The sequence below is a fragment of the Ammodytes marinus genome, assembly GCF_949987685.1.
Source record: "Ammodytes marinus genome assembly, chromosome: 14".
Taxonomy (NCBI): domain Eukaryota; kingdom Metazoa; phylum Chordata; class Actinopteri; order Uranoscopiformes; family Ammodytidae; genus Ammodytes; species Ammodytes marinus.
This window is the reverse complement of record NC_137218.1, coordinates 22625313-22637601: the sequence shown is the minus strand read 5'-3', so window position 1 is coordinate 22637601 and position 12289 is coordinate 22625313. Positions and strand designations below refer to the sequence as shown.

Here is a 12289-nt window from a genome sequence, read left to right as displayed (position 1 = left end):
TTAACAAAGTAAAAGCAACACGTAAAAGAGGTATTGTCACATATAACATGCACACAACAATAACAGATTGAAAGTGATGTCTTTTCAAAACATCCTATCAAGTTTTAAAAAATGAACAAAGCTGTTAGAAGCTCAACAAAACCTAATCTAATTTAATAAATAGGCTCACAAAAATGGCCAATTTAATAGATCTGCATGGCAGATCTATTACATTTTCACACTCGTGCAATTATTTCTGGTAGTACACTTCTGTTTGACTTCTTCACCAGAAGTGTGTTTACGATTAGAAGCTTAAGGCAAACAATGATTTGTGATTCACTTGAGCTGATATAAAAATCTGCCGCTCTCAGTGGCATGGTGAACATTGTCATTGTGCAAAGCACAGAGGTATCAGAGGTTTGTCTGAGTTTTGAGTTTTTCAGGTAGATAGAAGTTGGAACTGATGACTGCAATGTCTGGAAGTCCATCTCCTCCCCTCTCATAATAAGGCATTTTTGACTTGATTTCCTTCAGGGCATACGGTGTGATGGACAGCTTCATTTTCTGTAGAGGAAACGGACCAATGATATTAACACAGTTTGACATGACATGGAGACACATGCAATAAGGAAAAAGACCAAATGTACGTCACCTGCATGAATGGGCCAGGCAGCACCCACAATGTGTGAATGGCACCCAAAGGAATCCAGATGATAGAGGCCATGGCGATTACCCAGCCGACCCCCTGAGCCCAGGGAGGGAAGACGTAGTCCCCATAGCGCGCTGGTTTGAACTGGATCACGGAGAAAATCAGGATAACCTGCCGCAAAGAGAACATATATATATATATATATATTTATATATATACACTCAACAAAAATATAAACGCAACACTTTTGTTTTTGCTCCCATTTTTCATGAGATGGACTTAAAGATCTAAAATTCATTCCAGATACACAATTGTACCATTTCTCTCAAACATTGTTCACAAATCTGTCTAAATGTGTGATAGTGAGCACTTCTGCTTTGCTGAGATAATCCATCCCACCTCACAGGTGTGCCACATCAAGATGCTGATCTGACATCATGATTAGTGCACAGGTGTGCCTTAGACTGTCCACAATAAAAGGCCACCCTGAAATGTGCATTTTTTTGCTTTATTGGGGGTCTGGGGACTCAGAACCAGTCAGTATCTGGTGTGACCACCATTTGCCTCATGCAGTGCAACACATCTTCTTCGCATAGAGTTTATCAGATTGTCAATTGTGGCCTGTGGAATGTTGGTCCACTCCTCTTCAATGGCTGTGCGAAGTTGCTGGAGACGGCTTATGGTGGAGAAATGAACATTCAATGCACGAGCAACAGATCTGGTTGACATTCCTGCTGTCAGCATGCCAATTGCACGCTCCCTCAATGCTTGTGGCATCTGTGGCATTTTGCTGTGAGACAAAACTGCACATTTCAGGGTGGCCTTTTATTGTGGACAGTCTAAGGCACACCTGTGCACTAATCATGATGCCAGATCAGCATCTTGATGTGGCACACCTGTGAGGTGGGATGGATTATCTCAGCAAAGCAGAAGTGCTCACTATCACACATTTAGACAGATTTGTGAACAATGTTTGAGAGAAATGGTACAATTGTGTATCTGGAATGAATTTTAGATCTTTAAGTCCATCTCGTGAAAAATGGGAGCAAAAACAAAAGTGTTGCGTTTATATTTTTGTTGAGTGTATATTGTTTCAACCCGGGGAAACTTTTTGTACAATAATCAGTCAGAATCATGTCGACTCACAGTGATCAGCACTGGACCAATGATGAGCCAACACAGCCTGAAGAAGATGTTTGGTCTTCTCCCAGTCATCTCCTCAAGGTTGTCTGAAAGTCGAGTTACTCCTGCACACGGAAAGCTACTTCAGTAAGAGTTTAGAGACCTTTACTGCCCTTAGCAATGAGAATGAAAGTCTGATATACAGTATACACATAGCCCTGAAACATGTTAACGCTATAGTACGTCACTTGTGTCGCCCCCTGAGGAATTGTGTGAAATTACAACAACACTGTTGGCACATTTACATGACGTAAGCCTTTGGTGATCTTCAGTAATTTTCTTAGGTCCTTATGTTTTATTTGTGGTACAATTCACAACTGAAACACTTTGTGGGCGCTTTTTGAGCTCCTGCGCCAGTGTCAGGGGGTGACACAAGTTCTCAAACATTGCCATACTGAGAAATACAGAGAGAGTCTATGAAGCTGATATGCTTAATCAACTTTGTGTCAACTAATTTGGCAATGGCTGGAATGTAATGGACATTCATTTATACAAAAATGTTACGCACTATAGCTTTAAGATGTCTGCTTTTGGTAGTGCTTTTACATTAACTGTCCACAAGAAATGAGTTTTTTCTCACCATAACTCCAGCAGATGGCTATAATCTCAAAGAATGCGAGAAACATGATGGACACTATGGCAGTGTAATGGTCCATCAGTTGGAAAATGTAGATTCCCACCTGAACGGAGACACACTCTTTAGTACAGTGAGACTCACTGGTTGAAACTCATCATGTTAATGTATAGCTTTTACCTGCATGACACAGGGAATACCCAGGAGGAACGCTACACTGCAAATGGCCAGAATAAACAGCTCCTTCCGCTTGAAAATTTTAATCACACTGGGATAGAATTGATCCATGACACTGGTCACCAGCACTTCCACCATTGCAAACTGGCATAAAAAAAAAGGAGAAAAACAAAATGAAATTAAAGAAGATGTCATACTGTAGCTCTGTGGGATTTGTTCAAATAATTATACATTGTTTTTTTCCTGTTCTCCCCAATTAAATACCTCACTGTCCAGTCCGAGGCAAAGCAGCATGAAGAAGAACATCACAGCCCAGAGCTGAGGCACTGGCATGTTGGAAAAGGCTTGTGGGTAAACAATAAAAACCAGACCTGGACCTGCATACACAGAGGGATAGAATGTCAGACTGGTATTGCTCATTGAAAAAGTGAAAACCACGAATATAATTACTAAATAAGGAAAAGCTGCAACATGAAATAATGTAAATTGTGAGGGAAAGAGTCATATTTGAAGAGATTATCAACAATATCAGCACAAACGATAAGCGGATACTTGACAGCAAAAGATGAAAAAGTTGGAAACATATCTCTCAAAATGTGATTGGTTTGTGAAATGAATGGGTCGATTTGAAAGCTCATAGCCTTCCCATTCTTTTTTTTTAAGTATTTCTATTTCTATTTTTTTTTTTTTAAGATCTTTTTTTGGCATTTTTATGCTTTATTGATAGTGCAGAGAGACAGAGGTGAAATGGGGCAGAGAGGGGAGTGACATGCAGAGAACGACCGCGGGCTGGAATCGAACCCGGGTCCGCTGCTGGCCGAGGCCCATGGGGGGGACGCCCTACCAAGTGAGCTAAGGGCGCCCCCATTTCTAGTTATTTTTAAATGTATCTATTGCCAGTTCCACATATTTCCAAGCTTTCTATTGTTTTGTGATCAGTAGTGCTTTTCTTTCTATTCCTATCTACTGTGTTTCGTATCTGTTGATCTGTGTGTGGTGAGCTGTTGCATGCATTTTGCACCTACAGGGCTAATTCAATTTGCACTGCGTGAAATTGCCCATCCCCCTGGGGCTAGAGATTTGAGTTGCTTTTGCTTTCTTACCATCCACCGCCAGATCGCTGACAGAAATGCCCTGCAGGTAAGACATGTATCCAAGGGCAGAGAAAATGACAAAACCTGCCAAGATACTGGTGAGGGAGTTGAGGATGGCTATGGTCAGGGTGTCCCTGTGTGGGGAAGAAGAGGTTTTTTAACATGATTTTTTTTCCCCTTCCCGCCCAGAGATTAGTATTGTCACAGGGGAAAAACACTGAGTGGATGAGGATTCTGCTTATTACTTGAGAACGTTGTTGTTGAAGGAGTTGTAGCTGGACATGGCCATCAGGGAACCGAAACCAATCCCAATGGAGTTGAAGATCTGAGCTGCAGCGTTCACCCATACCTGAAACACAGATGGGGACATTCATCCAAAACAAGGAATAAATATGAATAAGAATAATGAATAATCTAATAAAAATTAAATAAACAGAACTTTTTTAAATAACACAAAAATACTACTCTAATCAAGCTATTGAGGAAAAAAGTTAAAGGAAAAAAACAAGCACCATTGACATGATTGAGATTTCCTTCCTAATTTCTGTAGCCAGGGGCATAGCACCAAATTCTGGGCCCCTATACAAAAAGTCCTGATGGGCCCCCTGAAAGGCGGTCTTACAATACACATGGCTCTCTGAGCCAGACAACTCCACAATACATTTATTTGAGGAATGACCAAATCATTACTTTTACCGGTGTTTCCCCCAGAAAATGTCTTAGTCAAGGTGGTCACTGGCCAGGGTCACAGGAGGCGCGGCGCATAGGGCGAAAATGTTGGGGGTATTTTGCTCAAAGATGCCAATGCGCACTATAGAAATAAACAACTGTTTATTTGAATACAAAAATACAACAGACACTGACCTTACAGTTGTGCAATTTTGTTTGCTATGTGCAGGTAAAATTTTACGGACAGTACAAAACACAATTAAAGAAAACTTCTACTGTTTTGGTGCAATGCTATGCAGACACACTAAATACAAATAATAGACCATACACTTGTGTATGCACAACAAGTGCAAATTCAACTTTTTAAAGTTCCTTTATGGATGGGGGGCTGTGATTATTGTGGACAATAGGCCTACTGTGATGCGATAGCCTATAATTCATTAATGGTTGTTATTATTAGCCTACTTGCTTGATTTATTTTTAAATACAAAGGTTATTGGTCGTTTTGGAACATGTCTTTCCCAATTTAAAACATAAAAATAAAGCAGCATTGAAAATTCAGAAAATAAATCTTGTTGGCCTACACTAGCATGCTGTTCTACAAATAACTCAATAGTTGAAATAATAAATACAATGTGTTTTCCCCTTAAAATGTCTAAATGCATTTCAAAGACAGTAACAGTGTGGCACTTCTTTAAACTTACTGAAACTTGCAGGGGCCATCACTCTCATGTATTTATCAGACTTTTCTCTGCGCTTTCTGAGCTGATAGATAGGTTGTGTTGCCACAGTGATGTGGAGTCTTAAACTGTTCTAGCTTTGCCAGCACTTATATCTGTACAGCTAAATATCCCCATAGAAACATTGCTGCGTTTATTTTCGCCACCAGCTCAATTCAATGTCGGATTGCTCCTGCTTACTCTCCCGCACACATGCCTTAGTCATGCGCAGGCCCCTGATCTCCTTGCAAGGGTCAGGGGCCTATCATGAGCCAGTCAATTATTTCTTTTTTTGGAATGGCATTGTTCAGGGCCTTCGAAGATCGGGGCCCCACATTCAGCTTAAAAAAAAAATATATATATATTTTTTTCTTTTTCTTGGGCCCCCCCGTGACTGTCGCACTTTCCCCCGCAGTCCGTCGGCCCTGTAGCCTATACTTTTGAAAAACATATATGTTGTAAATCAATCCTGAAGCCAATATAGGAATACTAGACAAAATAGTTTATCTTCCTTCTCTAACTGCTCTCCTGTGTCGTAAAGAACCAGAAGCCATTTTCAGTTCCTCGTCTCTTCTCTGTTTTGTTTTTCTTACCTCCAGTGAAAGCAGCTTGTCCCACTGCGGCACGATGAAGAACTTTATTCCGTCTAATGCTCCAGGGAGCTGTACGTTGTTGATCAGCAGGGCGATCAGTACAACGTACGGGAACAGTGCCGTGAAGTACACCACCTGTTCAATGCAGATGAAAACAAAGGTTCTTACTAGCTTGTCTGTCCATCCATCTATCTATCTATCTATCTGTCTGTCTCACTATTTTTTGCTATGGTTCCGCTCACCTTGCCTGTTGATTTGACCCCCTTGAAGATGCAAAAGTAAATGAGGGTCCAACCCAGGAGGAGAATAAGGCAAAGCTCCCACCGGATCTCTCCTGCTTCCTCCACTCCGCTAGTCTGCTCCAGCATCTTAAGTCTGAAATGAAATTCCAAAGAAGAAGAAATTAAAGGTGGAGTCAGTGATTCTGGAGCATGCTTGTCGTCAAAATCACTTTTTGTCAAAATCAATGAATATCTCCTCACAATCCACTACCTGCTTAAAAAAAGTATGGTGTTAATATACAGCATCGGCTCTGTAAACAGGTATGTAAACAAAGGATATATGTTAACAAAGGGGCCCACCATGCAATGGTACAAGACGGACTTCTGCTACAGCGTCGTCTCCCTGCCACTTCTTAAAGCGACTGCACTGATCATGAGCATATCCATAAGGTAACAGTCTAACTATGCATAAGTATCTCATACAACCCAAATTCAAAAATACTGAACTATCCCTTTAAGCACTGATAGACAATGGGCAGGCATGGAAACATCTAAATGTTGTGTCCCACAGGGTTCCATTTTGGGCCTTTTAGTACGGACAGGTAGCTGATTGTGGGGAGATATTAGCTGATTTTGACAAAAAGGGATTTTGACGGGCGCTCCGGTGGCGTAGTGGATAGAGCGCGTACCATATTGGCTCCGGCTTCGTTGCAGTGGTCGCGGGTTCGAGTCCGACCCGTGGACCTATACTGCAGGTCATCCCCCCTCTCTCTCTGTCTCCCCATTTCAACTCTGTACTATCTAATGGGGCTTGAAAATGCCAAAAAATTATCTTAAAAAAAAAAAGGGATTTTGACAACAAGCATTCTCCAGAACCACTGAATCCACCTTTAACATGACATGAGAGTTTCCTAAGCAATCATTCTCTAGTTGTGATATTCACTACCAAATAATTCACTGATTTGTAACACTCATTTGCTTGGCACATGAAATTTACAATGGCTTAACCCACATTCAATTGCTACATGCAAGCACAAACTCCTGTCAATGTGTAATCCAGTTGGAATATGTGAGGTTTTACTTGATTGTCTGAACAGTGAGTGTGTTTTTTTATTTTTAAATAGAAATCTTCTTTATAAAAAGTCTCTCCACATCAAAACCAAAAGACCAACCTGTGTTTCAACTGTATACTTCTCTCCGAGTCTGTTACACACAGAAGAAGGCTCCAATTCTTTCTACATACAAACACTTGATCTAATACGGCTGTTAAAGATTAGAACTCCTACCTTAAATTCCTACTAAACTCTTATTACTGACCCTGCATTTTAACTTCCTCATATCCCTCAAATGACTCTGACAAGGTTTGATATCATTTGGACCTAAAGTTGAGTATCACATTATTAGTGATTCCTAACCTGTGATATAGGCTACACCTAATTAGCCGAGTCAGAGTTGTGTAAGCAGCAGCCCAGCCTCTTGTCAAAGTACAGGGATTTTGTAATCCTGTGTCCAATCAAATCATTATCTAGTGTGGGTTTCTCCCACCCAACGGAAAAAATAAACCTACTTGAAGAACTCCTGGCTTGCTGTGGAGGTGTAGCTGCTATTGGTGGCCTGACTGGTGCAGTTTGGTGTGTTCCATGTGTTGTTGCAGCTCTGCCATGGTAGCGGTGTCTGGAAGGAGCTGAACAGGTAATAGAGGGCCCAGGTGATGACCAGATTGTAGTAGATGCACATGATGAAAGAGATGGCCACTGATGCCATGCCCACTCCTTGACAACAGAAAAAAAAATGTCAGACTAATGTGTGTACTGTGTATGTTTCAATTTGGGGTGTCTTTCAATGAGTGTAAAATGTAAAATGTTCCATTCATGCCAGCATACCTTTTAACAGCGGGCAGAGAATAGCCAGAGCATGGACAGGCCCTCTCCTTGTGTACTGACCCACAATCAGCTCCATGTAGAGCAGAGGGATCCCCAACACCACCAACATGAACAGGTATGGCACCAGAAAGGCACCTGTCAGGGGTCCATGGCAATTCCACTGTCAAACACATTGTTTCTTCCAAGAAGGTTTCAGCTGTGCTATATCGTTTTATGGCATCTTCCAGTCTTTAAAAGCAAAATTCCTCCTGCACCTGCGTTTCCAACCTTAGCCCCCCTAAATTGAAATAGGCCTACTATTGAGAACCTGCTAATATTTATTTATTTATCTGTACAAAACCACTGTATGAGTTTCTGGCACGAGCATTGTGCATATAATCACCTTATTATCAAATTAGATAACAAAAACTAGCTGAGATACCTTCTGCAGCAAAACAATTCAAAGTGCAGTTTATTAGCTCAATTTGTAACATTTAAACAAGACTGCTCAGTCTGTGTGAATCTTAGGACAGAGAAACAAGAGCAAATGATTCACTGAGGTTTGCATTTCATTTAAAAAAATGTATGTAAACTGTAAACATAGTTAAGGTAGTGTTTTTTTTATTATTATAGGCCAATAGGCCTTCTGTGATGCGATAAACAATAATTCAAATTATTGGTTATCGCTATCATATATGCTGCCTCTACTTGCTTGATTTCTTTTTAAATAGCCTACAGAGACACTTGGAGACACGTGTACATTTATTTACTGCAAATTGCGGCCTTTCGCGCGGATATGACCATACACAACTGCACACATCACACTTGCTAGCACTTAGAAAAAAAAAAAAAGTTTTTGGTCAGTTGGAAATCAAGGCAGCCCGCGCCCCCCCTGACAACTCACGGCGCCCCCCAGGGGGCGCGCCCCACCATTTGAGAAGCACTGCCTTAGCCTATATCCAGGGCCATAGCTCATCACGTGAGCTACAGTATCGGCCCATAAAACGTTACACATTTATTATTGTATACCAGCGTAGAGTGCATGAGCTTGTAACCCTACTGTAGCCTACATCAAATGCACACTGAGGGAATTCCAGAATTGAAAAAAAATAATTCACACAGATATCATTGCAGAACAAGGTGTTTGAAGTAGGGCTCACTTACAGCAGCACAGTTTGTTAACCTTTGGACCAGCGTATGTGTACACCGGCGGACCAATGTTCTATAATTCTAATGAGGATGAAATGTGTTTCTCACCTCCTCCGCTCCTGTAGCAGAGATAAGGGAACCTCCAAACGTTGCCCAGGCCCACAGCGCAGCCGATGCCCGCCAGAGTGAACTCTATCTGCCTGCTCCATGTTGGTCTGTTGAGCTGCTGTTCCATGTGTGCTCCCCGCGTAACAACTGTCGCTTATCTGGGCCCAAACTGGAAAGGTTGACCGGAATTTAAAAGACTCTGGGTGATATAACCTTGCTTTTTATTATCTGTAATGATTAGCTTAGCAGAAGCACACAGCAACTCCTAGGCGTTATGTGTCGTAAAAATCAACACATTTGTGGGTTTGAATAATATTATGTATATAAAATGTACAAGGGTTGAAAAACCTTGAAATGTCTGTATTTGAAAAAATATACATGTATATTTAAAAAAAACAGACACCATTACTTACTGTTGAAGGCCAAATAAAATAAACAAATTCAAACTGAATGGCAAAATACTTTTTTTTTACGTTAGACTAAACAAACTATATCACATGTATTGGAAGGGACATCATTTCTTAATCTTGCATGATAATAGATTATGTTTTTCCCCACAATTATTACAAAATACTTTTGATAAGTTTGAAATGATTATTATTATCTTTGGAAAGAGAAGACAGACATTGACTTTACATGCTTCTAACCATAAATGATCACTTTGATTATTCTAATATATTACAAACACTTCTTTCCCTCTGTACTTATAAAATCTTTATATCAACAAGACATGTAAGGCTTCCCAGTGAAGGCAACATGAGGTGCTGTAACACAAATGTAACGTAAAGAGTCATCATGACATTCAAACACCGTCATACATAACCTTCACGATAAGCAGAGATATGGCTAATGGCTCTTATAATATGTGAGCGAGCAATAAAGCAAAGTAAAAACACACCGTAGGTTTAAGGGGCTCTTATCTATCAGCTTTATTTGTGGGCACTTGTCTCTGCAATTAAGGACTCACTTCCCATTTGGATATTTATTACTTTCTCGTAATGTCCCTTATCACTCACAGTAAGATTAACATTATTAGGTGAACGCCCTCAAAATAAAAACACTGCATTATATAAAACAACTAACAACATGAATGGCACGTATACATAGGAAGTCAGATGGTTGAGATGGGAACAGGGAGGCCACTTATATTCAGTGACCGGATTCGAACCCAGGTCCGCTGCGACGAAGACTAAATCTATGTGGATTGGGCGGTACTCTAACCACTACACCACTTTTTGAAGCATTCCAGATGTACAGTTCCTTTGACTTGAAGATGACCCACATCCCACTTGTTTGGTTACTACTAAGTTAGACATTGTAGCTCCTCTCCTTTTCAATGCTCCCTCTTTGAGTCCCCCGGGGATGTCCCTCCCTTTCATAACAAAAATTCTCCATAAGAGAAAATAGAAATAAAAAAGAAAGAGGAAAAATACATATTAACCAAAGGATAGAGAAGTGTGTAGTGCTGCACATCACAGTTTGGCAAACATGAGAGAGAGAAGTTGAGTTAGGGGCTGTTGGGTGAGGGAGACATTGAGAGAGGAGCTTTGTCTGGGAAAAAACTGTGCAGGGGTGAAAATGCTCTGTGGTCCTGTAGGACAAGTAGGGGAGAGTGGCCAAAGTTGTGCCACTTTTTACTCAAAGTGACTTTAAAGTGAGGCCTTGACAGTAAAGTCTCCAACTCAAATATGTACAAATATTTCAGGGTGTTGTGCATCCCTGGCAATAAAAACTTTGGATCTGGAATAAACTGTTGAAGAAATATAGCTTTCGGAAAAAAAGTTGTCTTGTGGCACAACTTGCCCCCGGTGTGGTGTAAGTTGTGCCGTTGGAGAGAATACCATGGGGTGAATTGTGCCATTGATATATATCTCATAAACTGTAATGCAAGACAAATCCATAAGACAATCACTTATTTAAGGTTTATTTAAAGTAAATAAAGTGAATATTTTACAAAGATTGAAGTACAATTTTCTTAAACAAGGCCTAGCAGATCTTATGGTTTTACCTGCAAAGCTCACAATGACAAAGTCACCATCATCATCTTTCTGGCCATCTGAACTCTCATCAGTGGTGTCGTTAAGTGGAATGGAGATGTCAGTCTCTTCTAAGCTACTGTAGACAATAACTTTCTTTTGGTGACCAGCGTAAACAGCCATGCCAATGGCACAACTCTCAGAAATGTACTTTGCACTAGCTGCTCCGCCCTTGTAGAAACAACTCCCACCTGGCATATGCGATTCCCCCTACATTTCTGCCTTTAAATCAAGGCTCAAAACCCATCTGTACACCCTGGTTTTTCCTCCCCATTAACTATCTTACCTCTGCACTACTATCTTTGTTTATATGTGGATGTATGGGCTTTATGTCTTGTTATTGTTATTTCATTGTTTACCTACTGAATACACTATGTACAGCACTTTGGACAGTGCAAACTGTTATAAATGTGCTTTTATAAATACATTTTACTTACTTACTTACTTATAAAGGCCAGGACACACCGGCCCGATAATCGCCGTCGTAGAGTCGGAAGGGGGCGGGGACACAAATCTGTTTGGTGTGTGCTGTGAAATCGGTCGTCGTAGATGTCGTCGGGCTTCTTTTGAGCCGATTGAACATGTTCAATCGGCGGCGGGCAGTCTTTCAGTTGGAGCAATTTGATTTGTGGAGGGCTAGCGAATCAGTGAAGCCCGGAAGTGAGGCGGGTAGCACAAACAGCTAACAACAGTTAGCCATCGTTTTAATGTGTTTGTTTGTTTGTTTCGTTCAGCGAGTACTCACATGCATCAACCCTTGTTGACTGCTCGACACTCTCTGCTAAAAATGGTGCTCTTTATGGTCCATAAATATAAATACGTATTTCTATCTATGTTTATGGTCTAGAGAGCCGTCCCATCATTTCCGGCTTCCGTATTTTTTCGGGCCACAATATAGATTAGCGCCGCCTGCTGTTATGGAGACATTACGTCCTGCGCAAGCGCAGAGCGTACGGAAAGTCAGCAGTCGTTTTGGTGTGTTCTTTGCACTTTTTCTGACGCGACGGGAAGACTGGAGCACCCTGAATCGGCAGTCTACATTTTCGGGTAGTCGGACTGGTGTGTCCTGGCCTTAACTCACCTAGGCCCTCTGGCACAAATCACCCCAACCCCAGAATTTTGGATAATAAGCATGATGCAGCAGTTTAGGGCTGACATCGTGCTAACTATATAGACACAAAGTGTAGCATACTGAAGCACTAAAACATGTGTCAAATGTTTTCAAACGTGTCTATAATTGTTCAGACACAATAATCAAAAAACCTTGATAATGGAAA

The 12289-nt window shown here is 41.0% G+C and overlaps 1 protein-coding gene across 1 annotated transcript; it reads right to left on the bottom strand.

Moving 5' to 3' along the window:
* Window positions 1–390: 390 nt before the first annotated feature.
* LOC307261051 (sodium- and chloride-dependent GABA transporter ine) lies at window positions 391–9103 on the bottom strand (the record flags this gene model as incomplete). Its single annotated transcript, XM_080041488.1, has 13 exons — window positions 391–543; window positions 632–772; window positions 1775–1875; window positions 2391–2490; window positions 2565–2705; window positions 2826–2938; window positions 3665–3789; window positions 3901–4004; window positions 5637–5771; window positions 5879–6011; window positions 7425–7629; window positions 7741–7875; window positions 8977–9103. 13 exons carry the CDS (start codon window positions 9101–9103, stop codon window positions 391–393), a joined length of 1713 nt encoding a protein of 570 aa, XP_079897614.1.
* Window positions 9104–12289: the final 3186 nt, after the last annotated feature.